Source organism: Salmo salar, chromosome 04 (assembly GCF_965601325.2).
Source record: "Salmo salar chromosome 04, fSalSal1, whole genome shotgun sequence".
NCBI classification, from domain to species: domain Eukaryota; kingdom Metazoa; phylum Chordata; class Actinopteri; order Salmoniformes; family Salmonidae; genus Salmo; species Salmo salar.
Genome location: NC_138294.1, coordinates 61,996,872 through 62,018,351, shown reverse-complemented (window position 1 = coordinate 62,018,351; position 21,480 = coordinate 61,996,872). Strand labels below are relative to the sequence as shown.

Genomic DNA, 21,480 nt, shown 5'->3' with positions numbered 1-21,480 from the left:
AACATTTCCCACTCTGAATAGCCTGAAGCCACAAGGGTCTTGTAGCCTCTATTTCCCTATGTTGGAGCATTGCAAACCGTAGGTCAGGATGTTTGACCTGGTTACATGTAAATTTAACAACACAGGAGCTTTTCAGAATGTTTTGTTAATGTACAACAATATTTACCACAAAGTTGTCTCTTATAGTGGGCGGTCAGTTGGAAAGACTTGTTTTCCCCATTTTGTCGGCGTGGTCGATGGGAATTCCTTATTATTAATGAATATCGACTAGGAGTATTTCAGTTGTGCCTGTTGTGCCGTTTCACGCGTATCTACCCTCTCATTGGCTAGAATGGTCCCACCTGATCTCGTCTGCCTTCCATCTTTAAAGGACATGTCTTTCCCTTGTTAGAGAGGTCACTCGACCATCTTGTCAATATAATAAATCTTTGATCAAATAAAATACACGTCTGTTTCCTGTGCGGCAGGCTGCGCTTTTGACAGTTCGAGAGTGAAAAAGGAGACGGTAAGGGGACTATTTGTACGGTTGATGTCTGCTCATTGTCATGGTGTGTTAACAGTAGTAGCTAGTAGCATAACATTAGGCCAAATGCAGTCTATCCACATTTGACATTAGGCTATCCTCTATCAGCATGTATTTGTTAAATGCTAGTTTACTGACGCGTGCCAGGTTTTGTCCAGCATATAAGGTTGATGATATTGCTATAATTACCCTAATAACATTTTATTTTGAGCCGCTGTAATTTTGACCGAGTCCTTGATGAATGAAAATGGTCTAGTGTCTGTCTGGTGAAAAACATGCTTTCATAACAGCATTAATTAATGCCATCGTGTATGAATGAAGCCAGCTTAGTGTGAATTAAAGGTAATGTGGATTTGATGGTTTGGGGAAAACAAAACAAATGAATCTATTCTATTGTATAATTGTTATGCTCTATAATCTACCTTGCATCTACTTACTGGTCTGTTTTGTTCAGGGTCAATTTGTTAATTTCTTGCTCTTGACTTTTCCTTGAGGATCTTTGGCTGGTTATCTGAATCATTTATTCTCTAGAGGTGCTAGCTGGCAAATAAAGTGATCTATGGTGCGATTGAGGCTATAAAATGTACACTTTTAAAGGGGTAGCAACTCCTGTCCTGACAGAATGTTGGGTTATAGCTCGAGTGCAAGGTCACATTCTTGGTGCTTTGAAAAAACGTCTAACGTCTATCAAGCTTTATTCATACAACAGGTCATTGATATTGTCACATATTAGTTTTATTTTTGTCCTGTACAGAGCTTGTCTGACAGCTGCTCTCAATTCAGAGAGTTACATTCAATGGCTTGAGCTCAATGGGTGTCATGTTTTTACGAAGTTCTAATTTGTCATTGATTTAGATTATGGATGTAGGCCTATTACAATAGCATGAAATGCGTAATGAATGCAATAGCATGCCATGCATTAGTATTGCAGTATAATGCAGTTATAATGCGATTGTAGAAACCCCCCTGCCTTATCACTTATTGGGTGCCTCATCACTCCTACAGGTCACCCCTTTAGTCATTATATGGTTAATTTGTATCTATATCAAACAAAAAGTTACATTCTAAGTAAGCGTTGGTCTGAAGCTGAAAAATAAAATAAATTCACATGAACATAAAAATGCCTACTTCACCCATGCTCTACCAAGGTTTTCCAGCACACGGCTTTTACATACTACAGTAGCTGTGTAGGAAGGTTGTTTAGGATTAAAACCTTCACAAACAGCCTAATTCATACAAGGTAAAGTATTGGATTCTTTACAGAATACACTAAGACATTATCCCTTTCCATACTCTTTTTAATTATATGAAAGCAGACTTCGCTTTTATACTTAATCAAGCTGGTGGTTTTGTGAGTGAACTGGTTTGTCTTGTAGTAATGTGGTGCCTTCCTGTATTTCCTTAAACCTTTATTTTAGCTATACATGTCATTGTGAAAAATGATATTTTCCGTAATTCCATTTTGGTCAGCAGGTGCCCAACATAACAGGTGTTGGACACAGTCACTCATATAGATATAGAGCTTGTCTGTGTTCCCGATTTCTGTCACCGTTAGTTTACCCGTGTAATATTGAAATAAGCTTAGAACCACTTGTTTTGCAAACATAGTCCTCATTTAATAATTGCTGTGCTCATCAATGGACAGTTCATTACCTCTGTCAAATGAATATGTAGTCTAAAGTTATGTTTGTATTTATTTTTGCAATAAGGATGGTGACGCTACAATAATACACATGTACAATAGGCCGGACATGGAAGCAAGCGCACCCATAACCAGCAGACACACGGCTCACAGCGTGAAACCAAAACACACAACATAACTAAACATACAATAATCACATTCCCATCCTCCCCCCTGATTGGATGACCTCAATTTTATATATATATATATATATATATATATATCATTCTACCATTTTCTCTTGCAATACATTCCTCCATTCTACCATGGCCTCTCACTAGGGGCTTGAACCTTCCCATCTGCAACATTGCCCTTCAAATCCCACAACAATACAGTTTGCAGAGCCAACATCATTTTTAATTTAAGTAGACAAGTCAGTTAAGAACAAATTCTTATTAACAATGATGGCCTAGGAACAGTGGGGCCTTGTTCAGGGGCAGAACAACAGATTTTTACCTTGTCAGCTCAGGGATTTGATCTAGCAACCTTTCGGTTACTGGCCCAACGCTCTAACCACTAGGCTACCTGCCGCCCCTATTATGACATAACCATTCCTGGACCTGACTCCAAAAACCTGGCACCGATGGACAGTACCAAAAGAGATGCCCTAATGATAAGGTTTCCGCATGGCAGTTTGCACAGGTCTGACCGTCCAATGCCCCATATACTGAGCATTCTTTTTGTAGCGAGAATTTTATATAATAGATTGAATTGAAAATAACTGATGCGTCAATTGTGGTTTTGTATAGCAGTTAATGAAAATCTGTTCCTAACTATCTTGAATTGTATGCGGTTGTCAACCCTCTTGACTGCAAGTGAAACGGATACTTTAACAATTTATATTGGTCATTTTAAGCCATTTACGATTTTTAATTGGTGGCAGACAAAATAACTAATTCCTTTCTCTTTTAAGTAATTTCCTCTTCCATTTTTGTGGCAGAGGTGCAATGAGTTGGTTATAAGTTTGTTTAGAGAATACATCTCCATACACCTTGATTAACTGTTTGTGTGACAATTTTACCGTCGTTGTTTGCAATGTCATTCATAAACGTGAAATAAACTTCCTTATACATTCTCTCCAATAAAAGTGGTGTATCCTCTATCAGTACATTGGAGCTTAGACATTTGTAATAAATGTTCTTCCTCTTCTGGAGGAAGAGTGGGCTACAAATTGGAATTGTAGCACACTCAGTATGGCTTAATTTAAAAAGACAGGGTTTCATTGTCAATCCACCGGAAATTGATCGTTTTAAATCTGTATAACAGCAAAGAGCCCCCTTTTAAACATTGGCTGTCTCTCTTAGTAGCCTACTGGAAAACCAGTTACTAGATACAGTTTCAGGATAGAACCTTTATTTAACTAGGCAAGTCAGTTAAGAACAAATTCTTATTTACAATGACGGCCTAGGAACAGTGGGTTAACTGCTTGTTCAGGGGCAGAATGACAGATTTTTACATTGTCAGCTCAGGGATTCGATCTATCAATCTTTCGGTTACTGGCCCAACACTCTAACCACTAGGCTACCTGCCGCCCCAGGGATAATATAAGCTTTAATATAGGTTTAATGCCTTGATATGTAATAGTGTTAGCCCTCTACACTTATATTCATTATAAAAATATACCCTTAACTTTTTTTTTTATTCCAAATAAAATGAAATATTGTTTGCTCACGTGACTAATTTTTTTTTCCTGGAGTGGGTAGAGCCATGAATAGCTATGTAAACTGCGATATCACTAGAGTTAATCAGGGTAATTTACTCATAGATGGACAGGTTTCCCTTTCCATGGTTTCAAGATCCTATCAAAATGTATATTTGCAAGATCATTAAACTTATGGGGTTGGTCCCCCTTTGCTGCTATAACAGCCTCCACTCTTCTGGGAAGGCTTTTCACTAGATGTTGGAACATTGCTGCGGGTACTTGCTTTCATTCAGCCACAAAAGCATTAGTGAGGTCAGGCACTGATGTTGGGCGATTAGGCCTGGCTCGCAGTCGGCGTTCCAATTCATCCCAAAAGGTGTTCGATGGGGTTGAGGTCAGGGCTCTGTGCAGGCCAGTCAAGTTCTTCCACACAGATGTCAACAAACCATTTCTGTATGGCCTCGCTTTGTGCACAGGGGCATTGTCATGCTGAAACAGGAAAGGGCCTTCCCTAATCTGTTGCCACAAAGTTGGAAGCACAGAATCATCTAGAATGTCATTAGATGCTGTAGCTTTAAGATTTCCCTTCACTGGAACTAAGGAGCCTAGCCAGAAGCATGGAAAACAGCCCCAGACCATTATTCCTCCACCAAACTTTACAGTTGGTACTATACATTGGGGTTGGTAGTGTTCTCTTGGCATCAGTGAAACCCAGATTCGTCCATCGGACTGCCAGATGGTGAAGCGTGATTCATCACTCCAGAGAACGCGTTTCCACTGCTCCAGAGTCTAATGGCGGCACACTTTACACCACTACAGCCAACGCTTGGCGGTGCACATGGTGATCTTGGGTTTCCATGGCCGAGCAGCCTATTTCATGATGCTCCCGATAAACAGTTTTTGTGCTGACGTTGTCTTCAGAAGCAGTTTGGAAATTGGTAGTGAGTGTTGTAACCTAGGACAGATGATATTTACGAGCTTCAGCCCTCGGCAGTCCCGTTCTGTGAGCGATGTTGTTGGAGCCGTTGTTGCTCATAGATGTTTCCACTTCACAATAACAGCAATAACAGTTGACTGGGGCAGCTCTAGCAGGGCAGAAATTTGACGAACTGATATGTTGGAAAGGTGGCATCCTATGACGGTGCCACATTTAAAGTCACTAAGCCCTTCAGTAAGGCCATTCTGCTGCCAATGTTTGTCAATGGAGATTGTATGGTTGTGTGCTCGATTTTATACACCTGTCAGCAACAGGTGTGGCTGAAATAGCCAAATCCACTAAGACCTCTCCATCACGGTTGACAACTCCAGTGTCAGCCTCCCAGAATGCAAAGAGCCCTGGACAACAGCCCGTCGTTCTCTGCAAACATCAAAGCAGTGACCTGCTCTTGCAGGTTCATGCTCTACAACATCTGTAGAGTACGACCCTACCTCACTCACTAATCCAGGCACTTGTCCTCTCCGGTCTGTATTACTGCAACTCGCTGTTGGCTGGGCTCCCCGCTTGTGCCATTAAACCCCTGCAACTTACCGAGAACGCAGTAGCCCATATGGTTTTCAACCTTTCCAAGTCCTCTCATGTCACCCCAATCCTCCACACACACTTCACTGGCTTCCAGTTGAAGCTCACATCCACTACAAGACCATGGTGCTTACCTACAGAACAGCAAGAGGAACTGCCCCTCCCTACCGTCAGGCTATGCTCAAACCCTACACCCCAACCTGAGCACTCCGTTCTGCCACCTCAGGTCTCTTGGCAGCTCCCTCTCAGCCCAGTCCAAGCTCTTCTCTGTCCTGGCACACCAACGGTGGACCGGTGGAACCACCTTCCACCAGAGTCCCTGCCCATCTCCTGAAAACCCTACCTCTTCAAACAGTATCTTAAATAATACTCCTCCCTCACCCTCCTCAAAAAACATTTTTTTTTAAAAGAACAATTGTACTTGTATGTTCCAGGAAAGTGATCTGAATATATTTTTGGAGCTTTAAATTAGTTTTGAACTCTTGGGGTAGTTACTGCAAACGGTGAAATGTCTCCTCATTTACTTGCCACCACCCCCTCCGCAGCCCCCGACTTTTCTTCTAGTGCGTTATCCCTTTCTGTGCCCCCACCACACCCCGCACTAGACTATAGTCCGTGCAGGTTATAGAATTCTATTGCCACCGTAGCTTGAAACGGTGGTTTTTGGCATATTGCTAGCACTCAAGACATCTCAGTATGGTAAGTTGCTCTATCTGCCTCGAACATTGTGCATTACTTGTTGCGTACCAAGAGAGTCATGACTTTTTGGTACTGTTGATAGGCTACTTTAAAAACCAGTGCGCACTTCGTGGAGAGGGAGTGATGCTAGAACTGCTTGTCAAAAAGAAATCACATTTAATTCGACGCGATTGTTTAACATGTTACTTGAATTAGAATTTATCCCCTGGTGAAGTTTCTTAACCATAGTTTTGCTTTCGAAGCGTAACGGCACAAGTGGGTTCACAACAGGTCTCAAACACGCAGTCTGTTTATTGAAGGAAGTTATTGCGCAATCGAGTCCTTGGCTCTGGCGGACTTTGTGCGAGCTACTGGATCTAGGACACGCGCTGTTTTGTTCTTTCCAGGCTTCAGTCTTGAAATGGCAGATTGTGAAATCAACATGATAGGTAAATCAAAGATTGCGCTCTTTAAATGATGAAGCGCAGTGGGGGTTCCAACTCCCGTGTACTGACAAGCTGTGACGCTGCGAATTTGTCAATTTTTTGCACCAAGTTACGTCACACAGCCAAACAGTCTTGTTGACGCACAAGAGTAGACGAGACAATATATTAAAGGGTCAATCTGGAGTTCAAACAATAACAAAAGGTATACCCTGCCTCTTGTTTTGGTAAACAGCTGAGGGATGGGGCTTGAGAAATATAAACACTCAAATTCAGAGCTGTGGCTGCAAGGACTGACCATCCATGAGATCAAAATGGTCATGTTTACCATGTTTTGAAGCTATACAGTGTTTGTTTACAAACATTGGAGTAAAACAAGCTTATTTTGTGGGATCTTATGGGGTATGACATTTTAACTAAGCTCATGAAGCATTTATAAAAGTTATATTCTTCAAGAATCAATGGCTATTAATTTAACTGATCAAAAATGTATGTAGCAATTCCATATTGGTTCTTTAAAGGTGCTTGACTAGCTCGTCAATGCAGCTGGCTTTGATGCATGATGCTTATTGCTCTCCTTTTTGGATAGCTGTCAATAGACTGTTTTGTCTCAGCCAAAGTTACTTCTCTCCCAGAAAACATTCATGGTATGATTAGAGGCAGTAGTTGAAGTTGATATGGGGCATCTAATACCTTTACTCCCCCTAAATTTTAAATGACTGGCTTAACTGGTAGGTGTAGGAACCAGTATATGTATTTTTGTGCTTGTGTTGCACCAACTCTTATGTAAATAGCCTCAGTGACCTCACTCTGCGTTATTGAGCATGTAGGCTATTATCTGCTACTACACTGAATATTGTAGCCTAAACTCAATGCTGCAGTATTTTCAGTAAAATAAATAACATTTTCCCATGCGTCTTTTCCATCCAAGTATTTGTATTAGAAGGAACCGGTAACTTTTTGTAAAACATCTGTTTGGCTACTTTTTTGTATTGTTGATTGTAAATAACTTGCTCATTCACTTACTAGGAGGTTTGAATGAGCAGTGATGAACTTCTGCATTTAGACCTATAAGCCACCCTATACCATTCAGTAGTAGGTTGTTGCTGACCATGTGTGTTCCAGAGGCTCGCAGCTATTATTTCTCACAACAAAAACGACCCTACTCGGGCCTCAGTCAGCATATGTCAATACAATTCCTATCTATAATAGAAAAGAGCCATCATGGGCCCCTGTAAAATCCAACACGGTACTGTGTCTGCAGTCTGTCAGCCCAGTTAATGTGTACGTTTGGAAACTGAATACAGGGGCCCTCCTGTAGCAGAGCCAAGGGTGCTGGATAGAGGGATTAACAGGCTGTGTGACACTTCCACCAGAGCTGAGCAGCCTGCGTGCCTGTATGTCAGAGTCCCAGCTCTAAGCTGTCTCTGTCACACACACACTGTTCTGTGACCTTAGTGGTAACCCGATAAAGCCCTAAGCATGACCTAATGATACCATCACCTTCTGCACTGTGATCATCACTCTGCCATGACTAGACCTGCCAACACTACAGTCTGTCCCAGATCTTGCTTGCTCTTTGCTCAACACTCAGTCTGGACCGACAGTCCCCTAGGTCTGTGCTAACCACAGTCTGTCCTCTGTTTTTTGTCATTCATCATTAGGTGTCCCCCAGTCCAACCACTACTCAATGAGATGGCAAAAAATGGGGCAGACTGCAAGCTACCTCAGAGGCGCCTATCGGCCAGAGAAAAGCACAACGGGCAGTCTGCAGGTAGGGACCGCTGAATGAACCACAAAACGACCATGACCAGTTAATGATTGTTACTGTTGACGTAACATACGGTGATGTAGGCCAAAGTGTTTTTGTTCCCGCTGACTGAAGAAAATAAAAACCAGCACAGTATCATTTGAGTTGATTTAAGCTACAGCCTAGTAATTCACATTGACTGACATGTCTTTAGAGGTGGTAAAGGTAAACCCCACTGTGTGTGTGTGTGTTTTTGAAGACTCCTTGTCGTTGAGTGAGAGGAAGCAGAGGGACCTCGAGGAACGTATGTCTCTGGTGTTATGGAAGAAACCGCTCGTCACGCTACACTACTTCCAGCGGGAGCTGCTCATAACCCTGAAGGATTGGATGTGGAGGTGAGACACACACACACTTCAGTCCACGTCTCCTCCATCTTGGAAGTGTTGAATATAAAAAGTGTTGACTACAGTGTTAAAATATAAAGTATTTCTGTTTCTCAGTGTGGAAACAGATGTTATCTATTCATGAATCTCCCCAACACTGGGATCCATTGCACTATGACAGACTAAGCAACTATACTGTCTAGCTGGTGGTGTGGAATAAGACACAGGTCTGAGCCCACACACATACACTCCCTACTGCTGAGGTCATGTTATGGCAGCCCAGCCACAGACCGATGTGGAGGCAGCAGGGTCAGAGTCTACAGTAGAAGATATAGGCTCTTTCTCAATTAGTCTTTCCTCTATTTTTCGCTGCCTCTGTCCTCACCTCCTTTAACTGCATTGGGGGAGAAGATCCAATGTCCCTCCCTTCAGACCTTCTCCTTCAAAGTGTTTTGAGAAGGATGCGAGGAGAAAGGAAGTGCAGACAGGAGACCTTGAGACTCTACCTGCTGCCCTCCTGGCTCGCTGCGCTCCTGGCTCGCTGCCCTGTAATTCATCCTGTGTGCCTGGCTCTTCAGTCAGACCAAACAAACACAGGACCATTTATTAAAACAACTACATAAGCAGGGAGTAGTTTTTGCCATTAATCTTCATTGATGTTGCTATGAAGGATGCCAAGCTCAAATGATATTTTTACCAGCCCAGTTTAAAAAGTGTATTATGAGTTCAGGTGAATAATACTCCCACGGACTCCGTATCATTGCAGGCTCAATGTTGATGGTAATATGGAACTGGTTTCTGATATGAATAACCTTGTCTCAAGGGTGATCCCCATGATGTTTTCCCTGTTTTTAGTCACCTAATTGTTTGTTGACATGTACACGATGACATGAAGACAATGTGTACATTGAGCCTCTTGTGGTTGTGCATGAGGACATCATGTTTATTTTCTAAATGACAAGAGGATGTGGTAAACCCCAAGACAAGTAGCGTGCTGCCAGAGTAAGAGGCTGCTTAGTTCAGGATAGCACAAGTTGTTTTCATAGCAGGTGGATTGCATGGGCTCCAGAATGGCGCAGCGGTCTAAGGTACTGCCTCTCAGTGCTTGAGGCGTCACTACAGTATCACACCCAGCCGTGATTGGGAATCCCATAGGGCGGCGCACAATTGACCTAGCGTCGTCCGGGTTTGGCTGGTGTTCTTATTTGACTTACCTAGTTAAATAAAAAGTAAATGGTGAAAGTGATATATAAAAATATAAAACAGCTAGCGTGATAAGTTATAGCACAGATACTTATTTGTAGTATCTGAAAAGCTTTATAAGCAGACATGTCACATGAAGCTAGTGTTAAGGTAATGGCTAGGGTTAGGGTTGAGCTAACTCGTGGACATGAAGCTAGTGTTAAGGTAATGGCTAGGGTTAGGGTTGAGCTAACACGTGGACATGAAGCTAGTGTTAAGGTAATGGCTAGGGTTGAGCTAACACGTGGACATGAAGCTAGTGTTAAGGTAATAGCTAGGGTTAGGGTTGAGCTAACACGTGGACATGAAGCTAGTGTTAAGGTAATAGCTAGGGTTAGGGTTGAGCTAACACGGCGACATGAAGCTAGGTGTAGGAATTTGGTTGTGGTTAGGGTTGAGTCCGCATGATCTCAGGGCTACTGTTAGGGTTTGCTTTATAATCTCATATCTGATTGAATTGACTTTCAAATTATTAACAGAAAACCCTCAATAGGGTCAAAAGTAGTGCGCTATATAGAGAATAAGGTGCCATTTGGAAAGCAAATGGCACCTTCCTGCAATGCAGGTAATTTAACTTGTGTGGATTTCCACTTTGAAATTTCAGACTTGATTCTTTTTGTTAATCAACCCCAACAAAAAAGGCCATTATCCACATTTCCTGTTGCTGCAGGATTATTTTCCTGCTGTAGCAAACTGGCTCAAATTAAGATATCTGTAATATCCTGTGACACAGATTAATAAGTGGGTGAAGACAGGAGAGGAAGTGAGTGTAAGGCCTTTAATATGGTTACCAAGGATCAGGGCCTTAAGTCCTCCAACAGCCCTCAGCCTCAGATGCCCACTTGAACACATTGGGATGGGATCAGCCTGCGTGCCAGCGCTACACCAGCCACCACCTGATCTGAAATATCTTCCTCTCCTCCCTCATCCTCTTTTCTCCCTCCTTAGCCATCCCCTTCCACTTGTTACGAAACCAATTAGCGAGCCATCTGATTTGGCTACACTTGCTATGTCTAGGGTTCCCAGGTCTAGGTAGATGGTCTGTAACCTGATTTAATGTGTGCATCTATATGAGAAATCAGTGTATGCGGACCTGTTGTATGCATGTGCCCAGGAGACAGCAACCTTACCTAGATCAAGGGCCGGCTCCATTCTCACTCGCATGGGTCGGCAGCCAAAGCAGATTATTAGTTCTAAAGTAGATATTATACACACACAAAAGGAAACTACAAAAAAGGCATACCCAAACTAAATAGGTAACACAAAACAAACCAAGGCAGATCTCTGGCCACCTGTTTGCTTATCACACCTTCCTGGCAGAGCACCTGACCCAGTTGCTGCTGTGTGGAAGTGGTTACTAACGCTCCTAACACCAAGTGAGAGAGCTGGCCTTTACTCTGACACCTTAAAAGGACAGAATAAAAACAGTTCAGAAGTACTTCATTTAAAACTGCAGTAACAGAGCAAGTTAAAAACATACAAAACTGGCAGCTAAAAAACACGTGGCTCACCATAGTTAGACATTCCACTCCAAACTGCTTCTTTGACATTATGGCAGTCCACAAACAAGCTTTGGAGGTGCATGCCGCCACCTACTGTATGGTTGGCCAGCTATAGAAAAAAAAAATTCATTGTAGGAAGGGGGGATCATAAATAAAATGGCAAAAAAAATTATTCCCTCATTCAGTCACATTCCAATTCAAGTCACATCCCTACACAGGCTCAAGGGCCTGTGACGGCAGAACATCCTTTGACAGGACTTCTTACAAGGCCTCGGCTGTAAACTCAAAATTATTTCAATTTTCTGATTTCTTCTTTGTTTGTGCTGTACAGTTTATGACCATTGCAATAAAAGCTACGAAGTCCACCTTTTTCACATGTAATATATCAGGATCCCTTGATTGCCGGGAAACATTCACTGGTGCAGTCTCAATTACCATTGCGTCTTCAACACTACTCGCTCCTTCCACTTCTCACCGCCTCCAAATAAGAGACACGCTGGACAGCCCTTATTCTCACCACGGTCTCCTTCACCATAACAGGGCAATCTGGGGACTGAGGCACATGTTTGCCACAACAGTTGCAACATATAACCTCTGCTGACATATGATATTCTTCCTCAAATCATCTTTAGTCTCATGCACCGAATACAACAGACGTTACAGTGAAACGCTTACTTACGAGCCCCTAACCAACAATGCAGTTTAAAAAAAATACAGATAAGAATAAGAAATAAAAGTATCAAGTAATTAAAGAGCAGCAGTAAAATAACAATTACATTTACATTACATTTAAGTCATTTAGCAGACGCTCTTATCCAGAGCGACTTACAAAATGGTGCATTCACCTTATGATATCCAGTGGAACAACCACTTTACAATAGTGCATCTAAATCTTTTAAAGGGGGGGGGGGGGGGGGGGGGGGGGGGGGGTTAGAAGGATTACTTTATCCTATCCTAGGTATTCCTTAAAGAGGTGGGGTTTCAGGTGTCTCCGGAAGGTGGTGATTGACTCCGCTGTCCTGGCGTCGTGAGGGAGCTTGTTCCACCATTGGGGTGCCAGAGCAGCGAACAGTTTTGACTGGGCTGAGCGGGAACTGTGCTTCCTCAGAGGTAGGGGGGCCAGCAGGCCAGTGGTGGATGAACGCAGTGCCCTTGTTTGGGTGTAGGGCCTGATCAGAGCCTGAAGGTATGGAGGTGCCGTTCCCTTCACAGCTCCGTAGGCAATCACCATGGTCTTGTAGCGGATGCGAGCTTCAACTGGAAGCCAGTGGAGAGAGCGGAGGAGCGGGGTGACGTGAGAGAACTTGGGAAGGTTGAACACCAGACGGGCTGCGGCGTTAACAATAGCGAGACTATCTACTGGGGGGTTCCGGTACAGAGTCAATGTGCGGGGGCACCGGTTAGTTAAGGTAATATGTACATGTAGGTAGTTAAAGTGACTATGCATAGATGATAACAGAGAGTAGCAGCGGTGTAAAAGAGGGGGCAATGCAAATAGTCTGGGTGGCCATTTGATTAGGTGTTCAGGAGTCTTATGCCTTGTGGGGGGTAGAAGCTGTAGAAGCTGTTTAGACGCCTCTTGGACCTAGACTTCGCTCTTCGGTACCACTTGCTGTGCAGTAGCAGAGAGAACAGTCTATAACTTGGGTGGCTGGAGTCTGACAATTTTTAGGGCCTTTCTCTGACTCCACCTAGTATATAGGTCCTGGATGGCAGGAAGCTTGGCCCCAGTGACGTACTGGGCCGTTCGCACTACCCTCTGTAGTGCCTTGCGGTCAGAGGCCGAGCAGTTGCCATACTAGGCAGTGATGCAGCCCATTAGGATGCTCTCGATGGTGCAGCTGTAGAACCTTTTGAGGATCTGAGGACCCATAACAAATTTTTTCAGTCTCCTGAGGGTGGAATAGGTTTTGTCGTGCCCTCTTCCTGTCTTCATACACTTGATACAAGCCCAAATCTTTTGCATTTATAACACTGGAGGGGCTTGTGCAAAGGCTCTAACTGGGTATCTCATAAAGCCTAGCTTTACATGAAAGGGAGAGACTTATGAAAAAAAAACTATAATACAAACAGTGGGTTTCCTTACTCCATCCAGGTCAGTCGACGTACACCAATCACTTCACCTACTTCCCCAGATATAAGCTCAGCAAAAAAAAGAAAATGTCCTCTCACTGTCAACTGTGTTTATTTTAAACAAACTTAACATGTGTAAATATTTGTATGAACATAAGATTCAACAACTGAGACAAAACTGAACAAGTTCCACAGACATGTGACTAACAGAAATTGAATAATGTGTCTCTGAACAAAGAGGGGATCAAAATCAAAAGTAACAGTCAGTATCTGGTGTGGCCACCAGCTGCATTAAGTACTGCAGTGCATCTCCTCCTCATGGACTGCACCCGATTTGCAAGTTCTTGCTGTGAGATGTTACCCCGCTCTTCCACCAAGGCACCTGCAAGTTCCCGGACATTTCTGGGGGGGAATGGCCCTAGCCCTCACCCTCCAATCCAACAGGACCTAGACGTGCTCAATGGGATTGAGATCCGGGCTTTTTGCTGGCCATGGCAGAACACTGACATTCCTGTCTTGCAGGAAATCATGCACAGAATAAGCAGTATGGCTGGTGGCATTGTCATGCTGGAGGGTCATGTCAGGATGAGCCTGCAGGAAGGGTACCACGAGGGAGGATGATGTCTTCCCTGTAACGCACAGCGTTGAGATTGCCTGCAATAACAACAAGCTCAGTCCGATAATGCTGTGACACACCGCCCCAGACCATGACAGACCCTCCACCTCCAAATCGATCCCGCTCCAGAGTACAGGCCTCGGTGTAACGCTCATTCCTTCGACGATAAGTGCGAATCCGACAATCACCCCTGGTGAGACAAAACCGCGACTCGTCAGTGAAGAGCACTTTTTGCCAGTCCTGTCTGGTCAAGCGACGGTGGGTTTGTGCCCATAGGCGACGTTGTTGCCGGTGATGTCTGGTGAGGACCTGCCTTACAACAGGCCTACAAGCCCTCAGTCCAGCCTCTCTCAGCCTATTGCGGACAGTCTGAGCACTGATGGAGGGATTGTGCGTTCCTGGTGTAACTCAGGCAGTTGTTGTTGCCATCCTGTACCTGTCCTGCAGGTGTGATGTTCGGATGTACCGATCCTGTGCAGGTGTTGTTACACATGGTCTGCCACTGCGAGGATGATCAGCTCTCTGCCCTGTCTCCCTGTAGCGCTGTCTTCGCGTCTCACAGTATGGACATTGCAATTTATTGCCCTGGCCACATCTGCAGTCCTCATGCCTCCTTGCAGCATGCCTAAGGCACGTTCACGCCGATGAGCAAGGACCTGGGCATCTTTCCTTTGGTGTTTTTCAGAGTCAGTAGAAAGGTCTCTTTAGTGTCCTAAATTTTCATAACTGTTGACCTTAATTGCCTACCGTCTGTAAGCTGTTAGTGTCTTAACGACCGTTCCACAGGTGCATGTTCATTAATTGTTTATGGGTCATTGAACAAGCATGGGAAACAGTGTTTAACTTCTTATGGATGGGTGGCAGTATTGAGTAGCTTGGATGAAGAAGGTGCCCAGAGTAAACTGCCTGCTACTCAGGCCCAGAAGCTAAGATATGCATATTATTAGTAGATTTGGATAGAAAACATTCTAAAGTTTCTAAAACTGTTTGAATGATGTCTGTGAGTATAACAGAACTCATATGGCAGGCAAAAATCTGAGAATAAATCCAACCAGGAAGTGTGGAAATCTGAGGTTTGTAGTTTTTCAAGTGATTGCCTATCCAGTATACAGTGTCTGTGGGGTCATTTCACACTTCCTAAGGCTTCCACTAGATGTCAACAGTCTTTAGAACATTGTTTCATGCTTCTACTGTGAATGGGGAGAGAATAAGAGCATATGGAGTCAGATGACTGAGAAAATTACATGAGCTCAATCGCGCGCACTCTCGTGGGCGTGAGGTGTGTTCCTTTTCATTTCTGAAGACAAAGGAATTGTCCGGTTGGAATATTATGGAAGATTTATGATAAAAACATCCTAAAGATTGATTCTATACATCGTTTGACATGTTTCTACGAACTGTAATATAACTTTTTGACTTTTCGTCTGAACTTACTGCGTGAGCAGAGTGCATTTGGGTTACTCGACTGAACGCGCAAACAAAAAGGAGGTATTTGGACATAAAGGATGGACTTTATCGAACAAAACAAACATTTATTGTGGAACTGGGATCCCTGGGAGTGCATTCCGATGAAGATAATCAAAGGTAAGTGAATATTTATAATGGTATTTGTGACTTCTGTTGACTCCAAAATGGCGGGTACCTGTACGGATTGTTTTGATGTCTGAGCGCTGTACTCAGATTATTGCAAAGTTTGCTTTCGCCGTAAAGCTTTTTTGAAAACTGACACAGCGGTTGCATTAAGGAGAAGTGTATCTTTAATTCTGTGCATAACACTTGTTTATTTTATCAAAGTTTATGATAAGTATTTCTGTAAATTGATGTGGCACTCTGCAAAGTCACCCGGGGTTTTGGAGGCAAAACATTACTGAACATAACGCGCCAATGTAAACTGAGATTTTTGGATATAAATATGAACTTTATCGACCAAAACATACATGTATTGTGTAACATGAAGTCCTATGAGTGTCATCTGATGAAGATCAAAGGTTAGTGATTCAATTTCTCTATTTCTGCTTTTTGTGACTCCTCTCTTTGGCTGGAAAATGGCTGTATGTTTTTTTGTGACTAGGTGCTGACCTAACATAATCGTTTGGTGTGCTTTCGCTGTAAAGCCTTTTTGAAATCGGACACTGTGGTCGGATTAATGACAATCTTTAAAATGGTGTATAATACTTGTATGTTTGAGGAATTTTAATTATGAGATTTTTGCTGTTTTGAATTTGGCGCTCTGCACTTTCACTTGCTGTTGTCATATCGATCCCGTTAACGGGATTTCAGCCGTAATTAAACACTGTTTCCCATGCTTGTTCAATGAACCATAAACAATTAATGAACATGCACCTGTGGAACGGTCATTAAGACACTAACAGCTTACAGACTATTAAGGTCACAGTTATGAAAATTTAGGACACTAAAGAGGCATTTCTACTGACTCTGAAAAACAAGGCAAAGGATTGCTGTTTTGAAGAATCTGTGGAACACTTTTTTGCTTACTACATGATTCCATAGGTGTTATTTCATAGTTGATGTCTTCACTATTATTCTACAATGTAGAAAATAGTAAAAATAAAGAAAAACCCTTGAAAGTGTGTCCAAACTTTTGATTGTTACTGTCATATATGTCACGACTTCTACCGAAGTCGATGCCTCTCCTTGTTCGGGCGGTGTTCGGCAGTCGACGTCGCCGGTCTTCTAGCCATCGCCGATCCATTTGTTTTGTCTCGATTTCCCACACACCTGGTTCTCATTTCCCTCATTATGTGTTGTGTATTTAACCCTCTGTTTCCCCCATGTCTTTGTGTGGTATTGTTCATCTGTTTTCATGTATGCAGACGTTAGGCTGGGTTATGTTCAACCCGTATTTGTATTTCGTGTTTGTTTGTGCCGTGTGCTTTTGGTTCGCCAAATAAAAGGCTCTGTTTTGCTACCAGATATCTGCTCTCCTGCACCTGACTTCCTACAGACCTTCACGCATACCTTGATAACACACACACACACACACACACACACACACACACACACACACACACACACACACACACACACACACACACACACACACACACACACACACACACACACACACACACACACACACACACACAGCAAAAAAAGAAACGTCCCTTTTTCAGGACCCTGTCTTTCAAAGATAATTCCTAAAAATCCAAATAACTTCACAGATCTTCATTGTAAAGGGTTTAAATCCTTTACAATGAACATCTATGAAGTTATTTGGATTTTTACTAATTGTCTTTGAAAGACAGGGTCCTGAAAAAGGGACGTCTCTTTTTTTGCTGAGTTTATAATCTGCATCCACTTCATGCTCAACCCCAGAGAGAACTCCATTGACAGGCGCCCTACTTCGGAAATCCATACACAAAATATTCCATTAAAAAATCTTTAACTTCTCTAGGGCCAGTGGGACGATTTCGTCCCACCTACGTAACAGCCAGTGGAATCCCGTGGCGCGTTATTCAAATACCTTAGAAATGCTATTACTTCAATTTCTCAAACATATGACTATTTTACACCATTTTAAAGACAAGACTCTCGTTAATCTAACCACACTGTCCGATTTCAAAAAGGCTTTACAACGAAAGCAAAACATTAGATTATGTCAGCAGAGTACCCAGCCAGAAATAATCAGACACCCATTTTTCAAGCTAGCATATAATGTCACATAAACCCAAACCACAGCTAAATGCACGACTAACCTTTGATGATCTTCATCAGATGACACACCTAGGACATTATGTTATACAATACATGCATGTTTTGTTCAATCAAGTTCATATTTATATCAAAAACCAGCTTTTTACATTAGCATGTGACGTTCAGAACTAGCATACCCCCCGCAAACGTCCGGTGAATTTACTAAATTACTCACGATAAACGTTCACAAAAAACATAACAATTATTTTAAGAATTATAGATACAGAACTCCTCTATGCACTCGCTATGTCCGATTTTTAAAATTGCTTTTCGGTGAAAGCACATTTTGCAATATTCTGAGTAGATAGCCCGGCATCACAGGGCTAGCTATTTAGACACCCACCAAGTTTAGCCCTGACCAAAGTCAGATTTACTATAAGAAAAATGTTATTACCTTTGCTGTTCTTCGTCAGAATGCACTCCCAGGACTTCTACTTCAATAACAAATGTTGGTTTGGTTCAAAATAATCCATAGTTATGTTCAAATATCCTCTGTTTTGTTTGTGCGTTCAAGACACTATCCGAATGGTAAAGAAGGGTGACTCGCACGACGCATTTCGTGACAAAAAAATTCTAAATATTCCATCACCGTACTTCGAAGCATGTCATCCGCTGTTTAAAATCAATTTTTATGCCATTTTTCTTGTAAAAAAGTGATAATATTCCGACCGGGAAAGCGTGTTTACGTTCAAAGAGAGAGAAAATAAAAACATGGGATCCCCTCGTGCACGAGCCTCAGTCTGATGGTACTCTGACCGGCCACTATCCAAACGCGCTAATGTTTTTCAGCCAGAGGCTGGAATTACATCATTCAGCTTTTTCCCGGGTTCTGAGAGCCGATGGGAGCATCACGTTACAGCAAAGATCCTCAGTTTTCAATAAATAGAGCCAAGAAGAACAAGAACTTGTCAGACAGGCCACTTCCTGTAAGGAATCTTCTCAGGTTTTTGCTTGCCATATGAGTTCTGTTATACTCACAGACACCATTCAAACAGTTTTAGAAACTTTAGGGTGTTTTCTATCCAAAGCCAATAATTATATGCATATTCTAGTTACTGGGCAGGAGTAGTAACCAGATTAAATCGGGTACGTTTTTTATCCGGCCGTGCAAATACTGCCCCCTATCCCCAACAGGTTTTAAGGCACAAAGCACGCTTTTCTGCGGACACAATTTTTTAAACTAATATTTTGAATAAGACCAGCTCTTTTGAGTCTTACCGACGCCACCTCACCCATGATATTCCTTGTGATTTCAAACAGATCCCCCTGGTAACATTGAGCCAAAACCCTCACTCAGACTATAAAATAATCTAGGGATTTCTTAGCTTCCATCACAAATTTACTTCTTTTGTTTCCTTTCTTTTACAGAACTGTAGCCCACTAACTCTCATCGTCACCCGACATCAGCTTCAAATAGAACATCTGTTTCCGCCATCTTTTCCACACTTGCTTCAAGGAGCTGTCTTCCTTCCTCTCCAAACATTCTGGCACATCCATTTTAAAATGCCAGGTGACCTAGTTACTGAGCTGAAACACCTGCGTCAATTAACCACTAAATTAGCTGGACCAATGGAAAACAAGAAATACTTGACAATGAACACCAGCCTGCAATTAGTTGAAAATTAGGGGACATGTCTAGAAACTGGAATGTTTGGTAAACCCACATACTATAGTTAACTATAGAATACTATAGTACGTACTAGTATCCCTCGATCGTGTGGTGCTTACTATAGACTTTTGTAGTATACTGTAGAATACTATACTACACACTGTGCTATCCCTTGATCATGATTCATGTCTAATACTTACTTTTGAAATGTGTAGTATACTGTAGAATTCTACACTACACACGGTACTATCCCTTGATCATGATTCATGTGTAGTGCTTACTTTATAATTTTGTAATATAATCGAAATACCATACTACACACTGTAGTATCCACCATGATCATGTAGTGCTTACGATATAATTTTGTAAGTATACTGGAAAATACCATACTACACACTGTAGTATCCCTTGATCATGTAGTGCTTACTTTAGAATGTTGTAGAATACTATACTACATACACACTGTAGCATTACTTGATCACGTAGTGCTTACTTTAGAATTGTTTGATCAATTGGACTGCTAGCTAACTTTTCGCTAGCTTTGTCGATGCTGTTTTGATTTGAACATGCTGTCCTTGGGGAGCTCATGCAGGGGATCTCCTCTGAGTTTCCCCCTCAATCGTGTAGTGCTTAGTATAGAACGTTGTAGTATACTGTAGAATACTATACTCCATACTGTAGTATCCCTTGATTGATTTTATATGACTATATAAAAACAATAAAAACACAAATGTGGAGACAATGCATTTAGAAATTTGTCGAGAATTACACAAAAAAAGTTACATGTATTTCCTTTGTGGTCCAAGTTCAAACATGTTACACATTGACAGCTAACCCACATGAAAATACTATGGTCTAAATAAATGACTACACTATTATATTCACTGTATTGTTTTTGCAGACTTTACTGCAGTATTCTTGCAGACATGACTGTAGCATACTGCAGTATTTACTGTAGCGTTTTTGCAGTATACTGCACCTCTCTGATTCAGAGGGGTTGGGTTAAATGCAGAAGATGCATTCCGTTGTACAACTGACTAGGTATCCCCCTTTCCTTAAAGTGTTTTTGCCGACATGACTGTAGTATATTGTAGTAACGCCTGCCGACTATGGTTAGCTAAAATGGCACAACTACTGTTTAATGAGGGGAACACCTCAACGAGAACATAACACACACACACACACACATGTTCGTGACAGGCCACCTATTGAGTTGGGTCAACAGTTCTGAGCAATGAGCGGACCAGACAACAGCAAAAATATAAATGTTTTATTACAATTGTAACATCTAAACATTAGACAGGTTCTAGTCCGATTAAAGGGAAACAGTACAGAAGCAGATAAAGAGCAAGCAAAGTATTAAAGCTTAGAGGATTAGGTTTGCTTGTTTGACACAGATAACACATTAACAAGAGTACACCAAAATGACTTACATCTGTTACCTCCACTAGATAGCTTTCTGAAATACATTAGTGCTTTCAGAGATTCAGCTGACCAATTTCACAAGATGACAAACCATACTGCACTTCTGATGGTAGAAAACAAACAGTTAACCACTTCATTTACATCATCAATAGATATTTCTGAAATACTAATTACTTTACTTAAAAGACAGTCACCTTATTGGAGGGCGCTGCCAATAAACTGCCACCTTCACTTCGGTGTTTAAAGTCCCAAAGGATGGGACATGTTGCTAATGTGTGCAAAGTAAAAATTAGATGTGCAAGGTGTGGTGGGGATCATGAGTACGGAAAATGTGGACCTGATACTAAAGTTAAGTGTTGCAACTGTGATGGTGAGCATAGTGCAGCATATGGGGGACGTGAAGTACCAAAACAAACCATGGAAACGCAGAGGTACAAAGTAAGGAATAATGCATCCTGTGCAGAGGCTGTTTGTGAAATGAACAAGCCTTTTGATCGAAATGCTGGCTCAAATACATCAGTGGTGGCTGCTTCTATGATGACTATAGCCCATGGTGCCTCAGCCTGGTGCAATGTGATATGCAAGCATAAATGCTTGGTTACTGAGAAATCGTATCGAGAAATTGTAAATCGTATAGACTTCATAGCGTTCTTGTGTAGAGCAATCGATATGGTGCAGCG

At 42.2% G+C, this 21,480-nt stretch overlaps 1 protein-coding gene across 2 annotated transcripts in view; it reads left to right on the top strand.

Annotated features, from left to right (window-relative positions):
• Positions 1–215: 215 nt before the first annotated feature.
• LOC106603519 (vacuole membrane protein 1) overlaps positions 216–21,480 on the top strand; it is a 111,064-nt gene continuing 89,799 nt past the window's right edge. The window contains exons 1-3 of one of the 2 annotated variants that reach the window (XM_014197320.3): positions 216–505; positions 8,151–8,260; positions 8,496–8,631. In XM_014197320.3, coding sequence (XP_014052795.1) covers positions 8,182–8,260; positions 8,496–8,631 — 215 coding nt within the window. In that variant the 5' untranslated portion in view covers positions 216–505; positions 8,151–8,181. Of the gene's footprint in view, positions 506–5,878; positions 6,065–8,150; positions 8,261–8,495; positions 8,632–21,480 lie in introns of those variants that run through there. The other variant, XM_014197321.3, reaches the window with a different exon arrangement.